The following is a 21,366-nucleotide window of genomic DNA, read 5'->3' on the forward strand; positions in this document are numbered from 1 at the left end:
ATGTATTGGTGTTAATGACACAAACCACAAGGTTGAGAAAGTGTGTACCCAGTGCTTCCCTCGAGCATGTTTGATGAAACTCTGATGGTCAGAATCATGTCCCTTAACTTGGACGCATGAACCTTCCCTAAACAATCAGCCATGTTGGCGATTGCATCATCAGAGATTGAGTAGAGGTAAGACTTGTAGCATCTTTTTGCATCCTCCTCAAAGCTTCCCATTTCATGAAGCAAAGATTTCTGTCAAACAAAACTACTATGGTTTGAGAAACAAGCTATTTGCATAAATTAATCAATGACTCTAATTTTGAAGCAATCACAAAGCCAAAACAAAAGCATGTCAAATGTGGTGTTTATTATTTTTCATGACATTTAGTAAGAGGGTTTTATTTTAATTGAAGTGAAGCATTGTGAAGAAAGAGGGTACATATGTAAACAGTTGTTTTAAGACTGCTTTTGACTAATAATTTTTACATGAAGTCTCACTGTGAAGCTTTTATTTGCTTGTGACGATAATAAGAGCATCAGGCCACAGATCCACATCTTGCAATCTCTTGTAAGAAATAAAAAAAAAGTAAATACTATCATGACTAAAGACCCATTACTGAACATCGTTTAGCCATTGTCTCCTCTTAAAAAACTTAATAGATGTTGATATATTAGGCATCTATATCTGATACCAAATTCTACTCTTTAATACTAAGTAAAACTTAAAAACCTTAAAAAGCAATCAAGATGATCATTGTACACTGGAAGAAATTCATGTTTGACCTCAGAGGTGTGTGCACAAAATTCATGAATAAGGTGTCTTTATGGAAAAGTATATCAACTGCAACACTTCACAGAAGAGACATGTCCTGTTGGTTGCAATACCATAACCAAATGCAGTGCCACATATACTTTCTAGGAGAACCATATTTAGGGCCACCTTGCAAAAGCTCTCCCACTGATGAACTGGCAATACACTGAACTATCAACCACAAAAAAAATGTGACCTTCCAATTTTGCTAGAACTCCAAGTCTCTCCAAAGAAAAGTTTACGTAGGCCTAGATACATGATGATTCTCACAGTCTGGCTTTTGTCCCTAGCTTCCTCGATGTAGCCACCTCCGACAGGTGGACATATTATTTTCGACTCTCTTCTTGGAAAAGGAGGGCTTGTCTAGCAACTATGCCTCATGTGAGATCTCTCTCCTAATATGAGAGAGAAGCAATCCGTTGCCATAAAGCTATCAACCACAAGAAAAATGTTACCTTCCAAATTTTTCCAGAACTCCCAGTCTCTCCAAAATAAGGCTTACATATGCCAAGATACATGATGGTTCTCCCCATTGCAATCAGCAACAACCACACAACAAGAGTCTCGACTAGATACTAGTGCCCATGTCACAATCCTCCAGAGATCTATGCAGATCTATGCCATGCGGAAGAATTTTCCTAGAGCATGATGGATTCACTCATATAAGAGTTGGTGACTTTAATGAGTGATTAGAGTTGGTGACTCTTAAGTCAGTAAGAAGAGTTGGTGACTCTGACTACTGAATTTATGCATTCATGCAAGTTGGTGACCCTAGTGAGTGTGTAAATTCATGAAAGAGTTGGTGACTCTATTCAGTGAGTATGTGAACTCATGGAAGGGTTGGTGATCCTGGTGAGTTAGCTAGGCTCATGCAAGGGCAATTGCTCTAGTTAGTACAGTATTTGGATCCAGCATGGGTGGTGCCCATAGTCGTGACATGTGTACAAGATGGCAAGTTGGGAGATTTAATCCAAATCATCGTGCACAAGCACTTGCACGTGTGCCTTGTTTTGTTTGCTTGGACATTGCTTGGTATTTTGCTTGTAAATGTCCACGGGTATCGAGGACACCTCAACACCCCATGGACGCGTGTGTGCACAACTATTTGGGACTAAGGCGGTGAATTTTGTGTTTTGCAAGTGGTAAGTGTGCACACTCAACCCTATTTAATTGTTATTTCCTTTGTCTACTAAAGTTTATGGTTGCAAGTTCATGTTCATTAAAGTTTGGGCGAACAAACTTATAATTTATAAGAGAGTTCACATCGGGCTGGACTTTATTAATGAACCGGGACCAATTATGAGGCTGGGTACCCGAGTATTGGACCAAAAGCCCACAAGTTGCTAAAAGTGATTGTGGAGTTATTTTTATCACACACGAGTTGCTTTTCTGGGAGTTTGGTGTGTTGAACAGGTCAAGGCAGCCAAAAGGAGCTGGTCGACTTCTTCTGTAGAGGGCATAGGGCTGTTGGACAGCAGAGAGGAGAGCTTTGTGTCTGGCCGAGTACTTCTACTGCTGCCAGATAACTGGCCGACTCCATGTGTATGTGCAATAGGGCTGGTCGACCATCAATACTAGTGTTGCAGAGCTGGCCATCTTTCCACACCTCGCACTAAGCCTAAAGTTTAGTCTAATGAGAGAAGGCTTCTGGCCTCTCATTAAAGGGAAAGAGAAGATTCCTGAGAAAGATGCAGCACAAAAATCTTGGAAGCTCAGAGATCAAAGAGCCTTTGGCCTCATAGCCCTTGGCCTCTCTCATAACTTCATACACCATGTTGTAGATCTCCCTAATCATGACTGGTACAGAAATGGAGCAACTTGACAATTGTACTAACCTGCACATACAACTGCTCTCCTCTTGTTCCCTAGATGAGAACTCTACTCTGAACCCTCTGATTTAATGAAGACACCCCAAATCCAAAGTCCTAGAATTCTCTCCAAGAAATCCCAGTCAACCCCATCAAGCCTTCTCACAAGTAAGCAGTAGAATGGCAAGGGTTTCTTCTTTGCTCTCCATTGTGCTCACTCTACTGCTTCCAAAAAGAAGAAGATAATATTAAAATTCTTCTACCCTGGATGAGATCAATCCTGAATAACAAGGCTGCCTCTTTCATTTGCAATTAAATGCACCAAACTGCATCAATTCTCCAACAAAGAAAACAGTTCAACAAAATGGCTCGTGCAATAAAGATTGCACAATTTTTTGCAAATATAAAGATCATGGGGCTACACGAAAACAACACCCATTTCTTCACAATCTCGTTTCTTCTCTGTACACTATCTCATACCCTTCACATGCAATCTTCTTGTATCACATGCGATTTTCTTGTAGTCATTTTCCCAAGATATTCACTTTGCAAAGCATCGCCCTTCACCTTCACCCACCCTAGACTGTGTGCACGCACGTACACACATACACAAACATAAGTATATACATATTAATATGTATATCTATACTTATTAGCAAGTACATGTGAGAAAGGAAGTAGCATGATTTATCATTTAAAACAAATTTCCACTATTGCAAAATCTTTTTTACAATAAGCTAGTACAACAATTAAAGTCAAAAGTGAGTATAACTGTATCACAAATCACCTTGGAAGAGTTTAAGAGGGTAATTTGTTGCTCATACAGATCATCCAAGACCTCTTGTCCTTCAGACTCTGCAGCTAGAATGATTTGTTTCAATACACTGCTCAGGTACCGTTTCCCTGGAGAGAATTTCCTTGCAACCTGCATGGCCACATTAAAAAGTTGTCATCAAATAAGATGTTAGTAAAAAGAATCCCTATTTTTTAACTAAAAGCCTTGAAAACTGAGCAATAGAAGGTACACCACTGTTTATCCAAACGTGGGATCCTTTACTAGGAATCATTAATTCACAATTTTTAGCTGAATGCAGGTTCACCTACAGAATTGTTGAGGCAGGAGTTGTAGAAAAATGTTTGTACCCCATCTGAAATGGACCCATTTCCAACATCTCTGCAAATCACATTTTAAAAAAAACATATGCATCTAAAAATAGAAAAAATCACAGCCAAAATGTTTCTTAATTGTCATCCCACAAGGCCCATGATAGCAGACATTAATAGAATCCCATCCTGAAATGTCATGAAAGGTGGTATCTTGATGTTGATTGAGGATCATACCTAAACAACTCTCATGCCAATCCCCAATCTTACTTGACTTCAGCTTCTACCTACATGGAAGCATGTGAAGAAGAAGAGCTTCTTGCAGAGCATGCATCTATCTATCTTGAGAGAAAGTAAGAAAGAAAGAAAGAAAGTTATATTAAACGTCTTCAAAAGACCATAAGGTCCATAAGACATAAGGGATTACAAAGGTTATGTGTTTCAAAAAAAGAAGGAAAGATATATTAAACGTCTACTAAAGACCCAATGGGCCTATGAGACCAAAGTGATACAATAATGTCCATAGCATATCTCATCATGGAACGGAAAATAAAATAGAAACAAAACAAGCTATCTCACTAAGTGATACAAAATTGTCCATGGAAATCTCATCATGGAATACCAAGAACACGAAACATGAGAGGAACATCAGCCCCGAATATATGGTGTACCACTCTCCAAAATATGAAACATGGGGCTAATAAGTATGGCCGAGAGGTCTCCCTCAGCCACATCACGTAGAAAGGTGGCACGATGGTGATGGAGCATGTCCTAGATTGGGAGCTAATGAGCCGATCGTGGGAACCGGGGGCATCGGGCACACTGGAATGCCGAGGCCTATACCAAGGTAACTCCTCCTAAGAGAAAGAAAGAAAGTTATATTAAACATCTTCAAAAGACACAGTGGGTCTATGAGACCAAAAGTGATACAATAGTGTCCATGTAATCTCATCATGGTACAAAAGAAAACAAAGACTAGAGCTATGAGCTAAGAATGTTGAGAATGTCAAATCCGAGCCATATGAACCATCATCATACAACCTATGGAGCTAACCCCTCGGTAGGGGAAGGGGGGTGTCAAGGATATCAAGCATGGGGTTAGCCTGTAGAAGGCTTTGCAAACCTGCCGGGCCAGGGAAGCTGGCTCTGTGCCTCTCCAAGATCTCCTCAAGGTGAGGCTGATGTCTGTGTTGCTAGCAAGGTCCAAGGAATCTAGGGCGTCGGGCTCGTTGTAGTGTCGTGGCCCGGTCTAGAGTCATGCCAGAGTGGGGTCTGGCGGGGGCTCGGGCACTCAAGAATGTGTGGCTCGATGAAGCTGTGGGTATGTCATCCATAGCTGGTGGGGCATCCTCTCGTGGTCGGAAGAACTAAGTGACACCCTCAATCTGAGAGTACCCCTTCGCAACCAATCTGGCTTTGTGTTTGTCCAAAGATTCATCAGCATGAAACTTGATCTTAAAGACCCACTTGACCCCAATGACCTGTCGATGCAAAGGCCGGTCCACACAAGCTCCCATGTACGATTCCTGTCAATGGTGTCAACCTCGGCCTCCATGGCTACCCGCCACTCAGGAAGAGCAAGAGCCTCTTTAGCTATAGCAGGCTCATATAACAATATCACTGTACTCATCAGGGCGAGGTTACATGAATGAGGAAGTTGTTGTAATCTCCATGCCCATGTCAAAGATTGTGTTAAAGAATCAACAAGCTGATGAAGTTCCATATCAGAGAGATGAGAACCACGAACAGTGGTTTCCAACCATCGTGGAATCTTGGGGCAATCCTATGTTGCACAAGAGAAGGAGGAGGAGGAGAAGCTAGGGTAGGAGGAAGTGGGGGTGGAGAGGCAAGGGGTAAAGAAGTTGATGATGAAGAAGCTAGTGGTGGAGTTGGGGTGGCCAAGGAAGGAGGAGGAACCTCGATGGTAAGCTCGGGATAAGAGCAAGAATCATCTAAGGGTTCAGCAAAGTGAACATTGCGAGAAATCACCAAGGATCATGACTCCGGATCCCATAGTATGTAAGCTTTGGAATAAGAGCTATATCCAAGAAATTTGCAGTTCCTAGACTTGGGATCAAGTTAGAAACCACCTTTGTAGGAGAATGGTTGATGATGTAAACAGCAGTGCTCACAACTTCTCCCCAGAAAGAGGGAGGAAGATCAGAAGAAGAAAGCATGGTATGGGCCATCTCCTGAACAGTCTTGTTCTTGCGTTCAACCACACCATTCTGCTGAGGAGCGTGAGGTGTGGAAAATTGACAACTTATACCTTTTTGTGAACAAAAATTATGGAAGGCTTGATTAGACTTGTCGAACCTTTTGTGTGGTCGCAGTCTCGACCAAAGTCACCTACTCTTGGAAGCGGGAGAAAGCTTGAGATTTTTTTGCTAAGAGATAAACCCAAACTTTGGGTAAGTAATCATCAATAATAAGCATAAAGTACATGGCTCTTCCTTGTGTAGTAGTCCGCATGGGGGCCCATATGAATGAGCTCTAGAATATGACAAGCCCGATGAGTAGTCTCGTGAGGAAAGGCATCTCGGTGTTGCTTGCCATTTTGACAAGCCACACAAGTGGAGTGGAAGGGTTTCAGTGGTGGAAGACCCTCAACCATCTACTAAGAAGACACCAATTGCACAAAAGTATAATTCAGATGCCCAAAGCGAGCATGCCACAAATCCGTATCCACATGCGCTAGCTGTGAAGAAGTTGCAACAGATGAGATTGGGACTCAGTCAAAGAGCCACCAAAGTCCTTCAACCAATAAAGACCACCTTCCTGGATACCTCTGGCAACAATATGCAAGGTGCTGGTGATGATCTCAAGGACGGAACTGTCAAAGTAGACACCATGTCCTTTCTCCGCAATCCAAAAAACTTCTTATTGTCACTCATAGAGTAGCATTGCTCCTCACAGTTAACTACCTACCAGAGGTTAACTATACCAAAGCATAGAGTGTCCCAAACAAGAAACCCGCAAAGCCTCGGGAAATCCTACATGGAAATACACTCTCGCGTCCCATACCACCAAAGCACACTCCACATAAAACCCTCGATAAGCATGATCATAGGTGGAATGGCCAACTTTCTCCCTTACAACCTAGCCTTGAAGCAACCGAATTTCTCTCTGAACACCAAGGTCAAACCTCGACTTCAAGGTCAATCTTCTCCAAAGGTGAAGGGAAAACTCAGCTATGATGAAGGCTAGCATTACAAAGAGAAAACACACACACATAGAGAGTGGTTGGTCGAGAAAAAGCATTGCCTAAGATACAAAGAATTAGCGTAAACTAGTCGGTCACAACTTAGACAAAAACTTTAAAAGAAATCTACATGTTTGCTAAAACGGTAGAACTTCAAGTTATTTCCCAAACTTAACAAAAATCAAAGTGTAATCTTAACCCCATGAGAGTCTACTCGCAAAGTCACGGTTTAGCCACAACCATCTGACATTAGCAAGCCATGCTGCTGCTAGCCAGCCCTCAAATACTCCCCCCCCCACCCGCCCTCCACCCCCCCACCACACACACACACACACACACACACACACCACCACCACCACCACCACCCCCCCAAAAAAAAAAGGGAAAAACCCCAAAAAAAGACGACCTCATGCTGGGGAATGAAGCATTTCTCTCTTTTACCTCTTTCGTTCAAAAAAATTTGTGGCCTGGCTTTTTCCCTCTCTTACACTCCTCCTTTCATTGTTTAATGGAGGCAGGAGTTTTCAGTTACACAGCTAACTCAAGAATTAATTGTCTCCCTATTTACTTACAAACGACCAGATGACAGTGTTTTGGAAATGTGAAACAAAAACAAACACACACACACACACACCTGGCAAGTTTAACGACAAGGCTAGGGGCCTCCATGGCCAAGAAGGATGCCAACAACTGACCCCTAGCTCCCTCCATCGCTGACGGGCAACACCACGCCTCGGGCTTCATATCATAAGTCTTAAAACGGTGTTCGGGCATTTTAACCTTCAAGGTAAGGCCGCCATGAAAAATTGGGTTTTAGGGGTGGTAAGATGAATTAAATGGTTTAATTATTAAAAAAACAGTGAATAACGTGACCAAAATGAAGGTTTTTTTAAAAAATCATTGACTTTAGCACTAAAGTTGTTGGACCTGTCTTTTTTTAGCATGAAATTGTGTGAACCTACCTGCTACAAGGCATGTCTAACAAATGTAATACTTCTCTGGCACTTCTCTCTCAGCGTTTTTAAATTCTCTCTCGAGGCCGTCCCAAGTGACTCTTCCTTCTCTATGCACACATGCAGGCGACCCCTCTCTCTCTCTCTCTCTCTCTCTCTCTCTCTCTCTCTCTCTCTCTCTCTCTCTCTCTCTCTCTCTCTCTCTCTACATGCAACAAGTTGCCACTCTGCTCTACTGAGACGAATATGGGAAAAACAAAAACAGTCGGGGATCACCGCTGTAGTGATGCCGTTAAGGGCTGGCTAGAGCAGACATGCACTACCTGTGCGTCCTCTGCTACAATCTCCACCTGCTTCCCCTCCGCCTCTTCTTCCACCTCTCTAGGAAAAGGCCTCTCAACAGCGCGCCCTGCGGGCTACTGATAGTCTCAAACCCATGTGTGTGTAGATCCAAGGTGGTGTTATCTTTTGCGAAAGTTTGAAGGGGGAGCAAAAGCTCTCTCTTTCAAATGGGCTATTGTAGGCAAGAGGGAGAGGGGTGAGATAGGCACCTCTTCCTGGCAGGAGCAGAGAGGAGAGGCAAGAGGGAGGGGTGGAGAGTTGTCGCTGGCAAGAGGAGAGAGGGGAGGCATGAGGGAGGGGTGGAGAGCCGTCGGCCGGGCAGGTAGGGTGTGAGGGAGGGGTGGAGACGCTGATGCAGTTTTCCACCTTAGTATTAATTAAGTGGCCACTTAATTAATACAACCAAGATAGATGTGAATATACAACCAAGATATATATTCACAAAAAACATTGAATATATATTCCTCAAAAAGAGACTAAGTTAAAGAGCATTGTTAAAAAAGAGCATAATATTTTCAAAGAAGGATCAACAAGATTTTCTTAGAAGTTTCTCTCTCTCTCTCTCTCTCTCTCTCTCTCTCTCTCTCTCTCTCTCTCTCTCTCTCTCTCTCTCTCTCTCTCGCACACACACACACACACACAAACACACAACAAGGCATCCCAGATCTAAGAGGTCACATCCCTCCACCCACACAGTAACTACAAATCATGGCTATCCTTCAACGACACGGCAAGCTCCCATCACAAAGGGGAGATGAGTTAATTTGCACTCTATTATGGAGAAGGATGGTATGACTATATAACCACACATTGATATCATGTAGCATCACATGGCACTTTAGCTTATGTAGCTAGTTTTGAACAATTTTTTCTTTGCCATGGTTCAATAGATTATGTAGCTAGTTTTGCACATTTTTCATTTTCCGGTTCAATATTCATCGATATATTATACTACCTTTTTGGTCTCATAAACCATTTGAGGCGTTAATCTCTCTCTCTCTCTCTCTCTCTCTCTCTCTCTCTCTCTCTCTCTCTCTCTCTCTCTCTCTCTCTCTCTCTCTCTCTCTCTCTCTCTCTCTCTCTCTCTGCCGATTATGCCACATAGAGGTTCAGACAGAGGAGCATTACATATGCCGCTACCCAGTAAACTATGAGATCCGCGGGAGGTTTCACTATTTGTTTTGTGACGGATTTGGTCCACTCTCCAAGATCATTGACTTCCCCTTGCCAACCAACCATCACCAATTTTTCCCGGACGCAGGAGGTGGAGGACACCAATATAGTGGATCTTGTGGACCCTCCTCGAGCTGCTCTGGACCTACCTGGGACCAAGCCTCCACACTCAAGCATGCCCGACGCCCCCAGCCGTTGCCCACGATCCCCTCATCAGCTCCAAAGTCTCAACATGCTCCACCGCCATCAAGCTACCTTTCCACATGACATAGCTGAGGGAGACCTCTCGGCCATACTCATTAGTCCCATGCTTGATATTTTGGAGAGTGGTATACCATCTACTGGGAGTTGATGCTTCTCTCATGTTTCTATGTTTTTAGTATTCCATGATGAGTTTCCATGGACAGTTTTGTATCACCCCAGTGAGATAGCTATGTTTACGTTTTGTTTCTGTTTTATTTTCCATTCCATGATGAGATATGCCATGGACATTATTGTATCATTGTGGTCTCATAGGCCCATTGGGTCTTTAGTAGATGCTTAATATATCTTTCTTTCTCTCTCATCCGTAACTAAACTTAAATTTTCCTTCGGTGTTCTCTTTTGGTTTGATTGAAATTAGAGATTCCCTTTTGTAGCTAGGAATTAGGTAGCAAAGGAGCCATTAGAAGCCTACCAAAGCAAATTTTATGTGTAGTGGGTGCTTTTTAGGCCTTCAGTGCCTAAAAAGTAAATTTTATGTGTAGGGGGTTCTTTTTAGGCCTTCAGTGCCTTCAATTTTGTGTATCGGGTGCTTTCTAAACATTTAAGTTATATATAAGTGCAGGCCTTCAATTTATAATAGCCAGTACTATGTTGACATTATTATCAGCATCATGAAGGTCCCAAAGACATATTACAATAAAGATTTCATTCTTTAAAATCTAAACTACTTCACTCTCCTCGTGTTATAGTGTGATTCCTTCCTGCCATTCATCCAACCCTTCAATTGACTACTTTTTGTTGGTAATTTTGCTTAGAAGTGGTCAGGGTCTCGTATCATTTGTTTTTTGACCAACTCTACCTCCATCACTGGCTTTAACACATGAAGCAATACTCGAGGATTTCTTCTGCCAAACAATCACCATCTCTAGAGCACTTACCACAATGGTCGAGACAAGATCCTTTTCCTAGGCCTCCCCTACCAACTTCCACGTAGTTAGTCAAAGCGAAACAAGCAGATCTCTTTACACTATCCATAATATGGCCTTCTAATGATATATCCACCTAAGAGGTATGGCATCCTAGATAATGACATATTCACGTAAAAGTCTTATTGTTGATATAGCCCTTTTTATTGATAGCATTGATACAACTCCCATTAGTAAATGTGACTTTATAAGATGCATTAGAAAGATGTTTTTTTTTAGTATGCACAAGAGGAAACAAAGTAATTTTTTTAAAAATATCATAATGGCCATGTAAAGAAACAACAATAACAATTGAATACCCATGCATGTGCATAAAGGAGCCATGTTGTAAGTGGAATACGTAGTGGTAGAGAAGCACAACCTCAAAAGACCATACTAAAAACTTAATTTGAAAAGTAAGAACTTTGAGAGCTTGAGTTCACAGTAGTAGGATGATGAGACCAAAAAGTGCACCATAACATCATCAACTATCTATGTAATGATACCTATAGAGAAATGCCTCGTGAGAGGTGGCATTGCAAGGAGGCATGAGTATGAATGCGTGGTCATCCACAATAACACATTCGCATTCTCCTCCTCATAGTTAATAGGTCTTTGTCTTAAGTTTAATTAGGGCTTTGGTTATCATCCCACATTTGAACTACTTAGCAAACTCTCAGATACTAGGGCTCTATTCATGAGTATCCTCAGTGATATTTATTAGGTTAGATGGGCATCCAAGTTTATCACCATCATTCTCATCATAGTGGTTTGGACCTTTTCCATACTATTCATCATCATAGTGGTTTGGACCTTTTCCATACTATTCTCCCTTGTTTTTGGCATGACCACCTCCCCTTAATATTGATTAACTTTGAATAAAAGTTTCTTAACGTTTTTTATGTTTGCATAATTAGTGGTCTTCATGCATGTCCACACTATTACACGTGTATGGGTAGAGTCCATTCTATTCCTATTTTAGGGTATTAGTCTTGAACCACTAGGGTAATATTTATTGCTTCTAATCATAGACAAAGTCTGTAAATCAATTACTAAAAGCTCATGCCTATATTATTATTTCCCATGTTGATCGTTATTTATAATGCAAACATCTGAGTTTTCCCCTTGCAAAGGAAAAATATAGGCACGATCAAGTCTTTTGAAGCATTTGATCTCTTGGTAGAGGGGCTTATTTTTTGGTGAGCTATTTCTAGTGAGCGCTTTTTAGTGCTTAGGCGAGTGGTTTCTCTCTACTCTCTTCTCTCTTTATCACCATGCACACATATGTAACTATGGTAGGGAATTCATGGTGGTAATTGTAACTTTTTGCCTCTTGCAGTGCAATCCCCAAGTGCTATGTACATAAAGTGCACACCATAGTGCCATCGGCAAGTAGAAACTCCGCTGTAAAGTACAAAGGCAGACTCCACAAGCACCTCCCTCAACACATTCCATTGGGGAACTATATGCTCTGACTTGGAGATAGTAAGATTTATAGGAAAATCTACCCACACCAATGTTAGCCTAGAAGTCTCTAATGTGAACAGCCCTACACAGGGGCACTTTTTACCTTGTGATTGGCAAGGGTTTTTTCCCGTGTGAGGGCTAGGGCTATTTGTACTCTTGTACTCCATTCATTCCTTATCATCATTATCGAGTACTTTTCAGCATCGAGCTTTGTCTCTATCACTCTTTGAGCTTATATGTCATCATTGTGTGTTCAATTTCAGTTGTACTTGATGTGATTGATCAGCCATTCAACTGCTTCTGTCAATTTTGCCTTGTCAGCAACCTTCGGCTTCCAATTTTCGACATCGGACTTTCTTGTCCACATCAGTTATTTCAATCGACTTTTCCCGGTCAACCGTTCAACATTTGGCTTTCCTCATTCAGCCATTTTGCTTCAATTAAAGCATTCGGTTTTATCATTCAGTCATTTGGCCTCAAGCTTTTGCATTTCAGCCATTCGTCTTGAGCTTTCAGTAAATCAACTTTCAACGCTTTGCATTTAGCCTTCAGATCAACGTTCAACATTTGATTGCGGCTTCAAATTTAGCTGTCAGCTTTCAATCTTCAGCGGTTAGCAATCAGTAGTTGGCCAAATTTACTTTTTTGGTTGGGGTTTACTTTCAACAGAGTCAGATTACACGTGCGGACTCCAAACTGCTGACTCCACATCAGCATCAAATCTGTTGACACCATGTCAAGTGCGGAACTGCTAACTTCACGTCAGCATCAGTTGTGCTGACTCCATGTTAGCTTCGAATCTGTTGATGCCATGTCAGCTTTAGAACTGCTAACTCCATGTCAGCATTAGCTCTATCGATGCCATGTCACCTTCAAAATTGCTGACTCCACGTCATCATCAAACCTATTGACTTCGCGTTAGCTTTGGATCTCCTAATGCCACATCACCTTCGGACCTGCTCACTCCATGTCAACATAAGACTTGCTGATTCTACGTCAGCTTTTGTCTTGCTGATTTTTTGTTAGCTTTGGTTCTGTCTCTACATCAGCATATCGGACCTACTGTTTCCATGTCAGCATCAGCCTGCTGATTCGAGGTCTGCTTCCATCTTGTTGATTCCACGTCAGCTTCCAGTCAGCTAATTTCGACCTCCTGCTTCCCAATCCGATTTTGCACCTATCGATTCCACAACCTGCTTTTGATAAGTTTACACATTCCTCTACAGACATTTGAAGTGCTTTGACTCCCTTACATGTCCCTCTTATGTCAGCCACACTTTGACTCCCTTAGCCACACTTTAGTCTATACATTTCTTTGTTGTGCAACATGTCCGAAAACACCAATGAGTTGTTCATGCGGTTTGCATCGTTGAGGACAAGTTGGATGGCAACAACTATCCCATGTGGGCATACATGATGAGGCATGTACTGGTGGCAAAGAACTTGTGGGTGTATGTCACAAGAGCTGAGTTAAAGCCTGCTTGTCCTACATACCTGGTTTCAGCACTTCAAGAGTTTTCACTGTTGGAACTAATCAATCTGATTCCAGTGGACTTGTACCGCATGTACCTATTTCACATATGAATAGCTTAGATGGGATGCTAAAGATGCGAAGGCACATGCCTTGATTACTCTTTCCTATAAATGGCATGTCATTCCTCAAATCCATTCATGTACTTCTGCTAAGGGTGCATGGGATATACTTGCCTCCCTGTATCAAATTCACAATGAAGCTCGAGTTGCCTATCTTTGAAAAAAGCTTGACTTGGAGCATCTGACTGAGGGTGAATCCAATGGATGCATTTTTAACCCACGTCAAGGATCTAAGAGAGTAGTTGATCAATATTGATGAACTCATTCCTGACAGTTCGCTTGTCTCTAAAGTTCTCAATGGCCTACCTGAATCATATCAAGGATTTGCTACCACTCTTTGCCTCCTTACAAAGAGGAATTCAGATTTGTTACCTTTGATGAGTTAGTAGCTCTCATGTTATAGGAAGAGCAGTCTCGTTTCCAATTGAAACAACATGCTTGCTTCCAATCAGGCTTTTTTTGCTCCCATGATGGCAAGGGGAAATGCGGGTATTCTTCTCGTGCTAAACCTAAGGGTAAGGTACCAACCCATTTAGATTCTTCAAATTCCAAAGGGGATAAATCTTAGAAGAAGAGATGCAACTATTGTCAAAAACTTGGTCATGTCATTGAGCACTGCTGGAAGTGAAAAAAGTGAGGAAAAAAAGAAGCAGCAAGGTCTTGCTGACAATGCAGAGGAAGCCAATTTCTCACATGATGGCTATGCTTCAATAGTCACCTACACTGATTTTCCTCCTTTGCCCTTATCATTTGTTGATTCGTAGCTTGACTTTGAATATGGATTGGTAGCTAGCTGGTGCTATACCTGAAACTGATCCTATAGAAATTGCATTTGAGGGGGAACACATGCTGTGTATTGTTGATGGTGATGTATGTGGTCACTTATACATTTGACCCCTTAGTTGCACTATGTCTTAGAGACATACCTGTATGCAGTTATGTTTTACTTACTGGATGCATTACTTATGAATGAACCAGCTCTTTATTTGAGTCGCTTCACCTTTACAGCTCCTTGACATGGATACTAATGGAGTTAGATTGTTACATTATTCAGCTTGGTTGCCTTGTCTCACTATGCATAATTTAGGGTTCCTCTACCTCAATGTGTGTGGGATTTCACATCTTCTCTATTTTTCCATACCGAGAGGTTGCCTTATACTCTCATTGTCTAGTTGGAGGTATGCCTTGCTACCTCCAATTGACAGATTGTTATATTAGCATTTTTGGTCGGGTTTACTCAATCAGCCCAATTCCATTACTGATTCCACCATGTTGACACATGTTATTTTTCAGATATATTCGCATTTTGTGGACCTTGACAATTTATACGTTGTTGTTCATAGTGCTCACATTCGCTATTTATTCCTGACTTAGTTGAGCCTTTTTTAGCTTTGAATCCTCTGCTGCCTCTGCTCACATTTAGTCAAATTTAACAGCACTCAATTTCCCATATTGCTCTACTGCCATGGGTTATGCATTACTTGAAGAGCATGCAACCATTGTGATTTCCTATTGATAGCAATAATCGGACACGTGTTGCCTCTGGACATGCATCTCGTTTAGCTGCTACCGCCATCGTTGCTTTTCCATTACCTCAATAGTCATGTTATCCTTTTGCTGCTAGTTGCCTATCAGATTCAGCAGTTAATTTGCTCGTGACGTTACAACATGCATTTGGTGTTTTAGACATTAGGCTTTTGCACTATTTGGGTATCTGGTTCATACCAATTGAGGGGGGCATCCTGCTATATCAGCTTTTGATGCTGCCCCTTATCCGTGCACTGTCGGACGCCTTCTCCTCTATGCAATACCCATCTTTTGTTGAGCATGCAGCGTTAGTTAAGCAAGTTTCAACATTGCCCTAGTACTTGGCATTGGCAAGAAGTGAAGCACTTAGTCTTCTTTATGTTTTTTGGTCTCATAGTAGCCACTGGGCATGATGATCTGACACTTAGGTGTCATATAGTGGTAATTGTTTCTGACAGCCACTTCAGGTTGTGAATCTGAGTACAGCAGAGTCAAAACTATTCAAGCATGTGTTGGCTCCACTGTCTATTGGCAGCTCTTCGTATTAGACAACCTTCTTCTACTAAACAACCATCTTCTACTAAACAACTCTTGGTATTAGACATCCGTCTTCTACTAAACAACTCTTGGTATTAGACATCCGTCTTCCACTAAGCAGCCCTTGGTATCAGACAGCCATCTTCTACTAAAATTTTGAGATTGCCTTGATTTTATGCCTACATAGGCCAATGTGGCAGATGGGTTTACCTAGATTTTTCTACACTCTATACACGTTCACACCATTCACTTCAGGGGGTTTGTTAGCCTAGAAGTCTCTTTTTGTGAATAGCCCTACGTACGGGCATTTTTTACCTTGTGCTATAGCAAGGGTTTTTCCCCATGTGAACACACTCTTGTATGTTAGCCACATCAGTACTCTTGTACTCCATTCATTCCTTATTATCATTATTAAGTACTTTCTAGCATCAACCTTCCTTATTATCATTATTAAGTACTTTCTAGCATCAACCTTCATCTCTCTGTCACTCTCTAAGCTTCTCTGTCACACTGCATGTGCGTGTGTGTCTATGTGAGTGTGCAGAGAATCTTCTCCCTCATCCAACAGCCAAGCCTAGGCCTCCAAGGCTATCATAGGCATCTATGGTTCCCATCTTCATTAACAATCCCATGGATCATTGCAATTGTATGACATTCTTGGAACAACACAACATATTAGTTTTTGGCCCTATTTAACCTTAACAAATGGGTGTTGTAACTGGCACATGGGAGAGATCATAACTATGTTTTCTCTTTCCCAATAGCACGAGACAAAGGTGATCAATGTTGCACAAAATGTTATTCCCAATGTGTATATAATGAACTTGTGCTAGAACAAAAAGATGTTGAATATATTTACTGAATCCCAATAGGTCTATTTCATCTTCCTTTGAACTCTCAACCCCTTGCTCTTCACTATCACCCTCTGCAAATCATCTCTCCGTCACCCCTTGCATGGGACTCCTACCGATCAACACTCGTATGGATGTCATCATCGTGCTCCTCAACATCATTAGGGGCACTCTCCTTATTGTCATCTTCCCCCTCCCACTTTGGTCGTGTCATTTTTTTGGGCCTTTTTGAAATCTTGCCCTTCATCGTCTCTTTTACTGTTGTCATGGTTAGTTGTGGATGATGGAGGCATATCTTTTTGCGATGAGTGAGCCTTCTTGCTCTTCTCCTTAGGTTATTGCGTAGTGGCCGGCTTCTTGCCCTTGTTTGCTCTTACATCCAACCCACATAGCAACTAAACAAACTCCCAATACGAACTTCAAAAATCATACAGAAATACTACCACATACACTGTTACTTATTCTGAGACTCCTCAGCTTTGCTTTGAGGGAACTCTCCCTCAGGGTAGTCTAGCCACAATGGCCAAGATGTCCATGTCTCCTTTCCCCGTAACTTGTCAATCCAATCTTCATGGTATAAACCTTTCTCCTATCTCTCGGATCGCACCCATGCGTCTGATGGGTTCAGGAATACATACTCAATGACATACACCATTTCTCCACCACCTAACACAAACACATTCGAATACTCTTTCGTTAAGAAAGACTAAAAATAAAATGAGACACATAATCGATTATGCTACTATGCACCTGTACAGTAGTCACCGATGTTGTGCTGATATATGCACGATAAGTGTGGTTGGTGTTCAAGATCAAGGGTGGCTCGCATTTGCCCTTTCCACCTAAGGAATTCCCTCTCAAAGTGCACGTTCCTAAAAGTCTTCAAAGCATCTAGGATACCCATCGTGAAGCATCGCTCTCTCATGCATGCTTGTGCTATGGCGGGTGAGTTCTCCTTCAACTTCGCATATGGTTATATTATGTACTCCGTCAAATGGAGCTAATACACATGGCAATATACCATGCGAGCGAAGAATGCACTATCTGAAGAAGGAATCATGGCATCTCTTATTGGGAACTCTCCACTTACCAATATATTCACGAGCCTACATTTCTTACATTGTGAACAAACTTTATGTGTTCTGCTACACATAAAAAAAATTAATGCGTGGAGAGAAAATGTGCATTGGTCTTATTCTTCATTTGGAACATGTGCATGAACGATCTCTACTAGCTTTGGAGTAGTGAATCGACTAAACTTGTCACCCTAACCTTGGTACGATATCACCTTCTTGAAGAATTCTTTGCCGCACTTGGGGTTGGTTATTTGTGCCAACTTATGTCCTCTCTTCATAAACAATGCCTCCATCTCCTTGAGGACATCTTTGTAATTCTTTTCGAACATGTCTCAATTTTGGTTGTACTCTCTACTATCTTGCTTAGGCAAGCCACTAATCTTCTTTTAGTATATGTGGTATCAAATTCAGACTGTAATACATTTCTATTTGAGAAAAAATATCCATGTAAGTCAAAATACTACGTTGTAGGGTGTTTTGAGGTGAGGATATACCTTGAAAACCAGTTAAGAGAAGAGTGTTGTTAACCCTTGTCGGAGACCTTTATGGCATGGATGCCAGACACCGTATCATTTTCACCTCGTTTGGACCACACGCGTCGAAATGGTAGAAATTCACTTGAAAGCCATGTATTGTATATTGTACATGTGTGCTCGTTTGGTTGTCTATTAAAGGTGCACCATGGTATCTTAGGTAGCTATTTGTGGAATAGGTATTTGCACAAGCTAGAGTGGCAGAATGAGCCCTAAGACCTAATTTTTAATGTTGGCCACCCAAGAGTATAAACCCTAGCAACAACCACACATAAGAGGCAAAATGTAACTCTCACAATTCATTCTTTTATGCATAAGCTAATAGAGTGCTCTTCTTCTTGACTATCCTATACTATTACTTGCTTGTGCTTGTGCTTGTTTGAGCTCTTATGTGTGCTTGCTTGCATGTGACTCTCACAATTCATTCTTTTATGCAGCATAAGCTAATAGAGTGCTCTTCTTCTTGACTATCCTATTCTATTACTTGCTTGCTTGTGCTTGTTTGAGCTCTTATGTGTGCTTGCTTGCATGTGTGTGAGAGTGTGAGTGTGTAAGATAGAGTGGTGAGGAGGGTCAATCTTCCATTGGAGTGCAACAACAGTGGTGGTGGTGGCGAGGTGGAACTTTCGTGTGTGGCTACACAACAACATCGTCTCCTATGAGAATCCCAGGCAACCATTTTTCATGAGGTGAGTGATGCACCCCGATTGTGGATTTGTTTTCTAGGCCATGGTAGACCAATTTCTTGGTAGAGATGTTTATGCTCTCCACTGTGGTTAGGCAAAGCCCCACAATATTGGGTGTTCCCTACGTTCTTTCTATGGCGCAAGGGCTTCCTATAAGTAGCACCACTGCCAGGGAATAGTCCCACTGCATATAGCAATAATGCATTTTGAGAGGTAGAGAATGGTTAAGTTGATCAAATTTCTAGTTTTTGCAAGAAAAGAGTACATAGGAAATCTGAAAACAACTTTGATTTTGTTGAATATTCTTGTTTTTGTTGCATTCTTTTATTATGTTAGGAATTTTGTGTTCAATTTTTCATGTTGTCTTGAAATTTTGTGTGTTCTTTGATTCTTATAATGCAAGTTTTTGGGTCAATTTTTACACTGTTTGTTTACTGTTATTGTTCAATTTTGCATATAGAAAATAATAAATTGGGTTTTAAATTTAAGGAATTAGGTGAAACAGACCTTAAAATTGGATTCGGGACAAAGGGCTTACCTCAAGTTGGTCTCCTTACATGGAGAAATTTGGTTAGAAACAACGATTTGGGGTAGGATTTGCAAACCAGAATTATTTCCATGTTTTGCAGGTTTTCGCATTTTTGTATTAATGCAAATTAATCTAACTTGATCCACTTGTAATTTGGGCCACAAGTTGTAAGTCTTTTTAGCTGGCCGCATTTAATACGTGCAGGCTTTAGGCCCCAAGTCAAAAAGGGAATCTTGGAAAAATCCAAACACCTTGACCACCCCTTTTTGGGTAGGTGAAACCGAAAATCGTAAACCTTAAAAGTAAAAAGTAAAAAATAAAAGTGAGAAAGTAAAAAGGGGAAAAAAAGAGAAGGGAAAATAAAAAAGGTAAAAGGCCAACGGAAAAAAAAAGGATTTTTTTTGAAAAGTGCACACATAAGTTTGCCTATTTATAGGTTTTAGGCCGTGCGGTCATTTTGGCACACTTGATACAAAACCCAAAAAAAAACTTACAATTTTCCATAGTTAAGGGAACCACTTATAGGAAACCCTTTGCTCGGCCCGAAAAAAGTGCATGCATAACCCTTCCCAAAGTGTTTAGAACTGTCTGAAATCCACTTTGGATAAATTTCTCTAACATTTATTTTTTTAAAATCGTTTAGTTCCTTTGTTGACCAACCTTAAGTCATGCACTTACGATCTGGACGTGTATTAGAGGCCTATTTAGATGATAGTGCATCTATCGAGCTAGGTGTATACTAGCCTACACTAGGCTCAAGACCTTCGGTCGGAACTTGGTTTAGCATTGTACAAGGACCTACAATAGGGGCAAGTGATACTTTATTTGACTTTGAGTCAATGGAAGGATCCACAGTCCTAAGAAGTGAGAACCCTAACTAGATCTCACCAGTTCGGCTAGCTATACCAGTCTTTTTGATTGCATATCTAGCTACCTTAGAGGTTCGACCTCAACCGCTACCTCTAAACCAAATCTTGCTACATACTGACCACCTGATGGAGGAGTTGAGGTAAACTCTAGAGAGACACCTGGTGGAGTCTCATCGCGTTACAAGCAAGGAGCTCCTATTGCACCTATTACAACTGTGATAATCGATCCACCCTCGCACAATTGTGACCATCGGTCCACCCCCACACAACTGTGACCATCGATCCACCCTCACACAAGTGCTTATGCATGATGGTAGAACATTAGAAGAAGTGTAGGTAGTAGAGGCACTAATCCAGGTTGCTAGAGCAAAGGAAGAAGAGACTTTGCAATTGGCACAACAACGATTAGTAGCCCAAACAGCTCAATATGTCCAAAACAAGTCCCAAGCCAGGACTGCACAAGTAGTGCCTGATAATCTTGACATAGGCAATAACATTGTGTCTATCTCGAGAAAAGAGCTAGGCTTGCAAATCTTGGATCAATGTCTTCTCACACATTATTGTAAGTATGATGCAGCATTAGAGACTCTTGTGGATTTTGCTAGAGGCTAAGCTTATGGTGTTAGTTGGGAAAGGATTATCCAGTCAATATTTGGGGCCACAACAGAGGAGGAACAATTGCATACATAGGATCATTGAACATGAAAGAATCCAAAGACCTATGGCATAAGTTGGGACATCTAAAGCAAGAATGCCCACAATAAACGAAACAGTAACACCTCTTGTGAGCCCAGTGGATCTTACTTTTGTAGTATCACCCGGCTATACCATGGACCAAATAACTCTCAACGTCGAGGAACGCTTGAACTTCATCGCTCTTAGGACACTGGTCTTGAAGTAATTTATACATGAAGGAGTCTTATGGGTTGTAGCTTCACAGCAACATAAAGTCGAGAGAGAAGAAGAGGAGCCACTTTAGATTTCATTAGCCGGCTCAAGCATTTGAACTCTCATTGCCTTCCGCATATGAATGCTATTTGATAGATTCATTCATGGGCTTAAACATGAAGCGATCTATAATGGCTTAGTCATTAGAGGGATCACTACTACATGGCTTAGTCATTAGAGGGATTACTACATGGGATAAAG

The 21,366-nt window shown here is 41.4% G+C and overlaps 1 protein-coding gene across 4 annotated transcripts in view; it reads right to left on the reverse strand.

Moving 5' to 3' along the window:
- LOC147621521 (uncharacterized) overlaps window positions 1-8,698 on the reverse strand; it is a 44,898-nt gene extending 36,200 nt beyond the window's left edge. For 2 of the 4 annotated variants that reach the window (XR_015269845.1, XM_086824281.1), the window contains exons 1-5: window positions 8,417-8,698; window positions 7,547-7,692; window positions 3,711-3,780; window positions 3,394-3,531; window positions 49-239 (exon numbers count right to left, since the gene is read on the reverse strand). Coding sequence is in view for 3 of the 4 variants with exons in the window: in XM_086824281.1 (XP_086680407.1) it covers window positions 49-239; window positions 3,394-3,531; window positions 3,711-3,780; window positions 7,547-7,692; window positions 8,417-8,497 (626 nt within the window). In the remaining variant the exon portion in view is untranslated. Of the gene's footprint in view, window positions 1-48; window positions 240-3,393; window positions 3,532-3,710; window positions 3,781-7,546; window positions 7,693-8,188 lie in introns of all 4 variants that reach the window. The other 2 variants (XM_086824279.1, XM_086824280.1) reach the window with 2 other exon arrangements.
- Between the last annotated feature and the right edge of the window lie 12,668 nt (window positions 8,699-21,366).

The sequence above is a fragment of the Cibotium barometz genome, chromosome 30 (genome assembly GCF_041138505.1).
Source record: "Cibotium barometz isolate CiBa-2024 chromosome 30, ASM4113850v1, whole genome shotgun sequence".
NCBI lineage: Eukaryota > Viridiplantae > Streptophyta > Polypodiopsida > Cyatheales > Cibotiaceae > Cibotium > Cibotium barometz.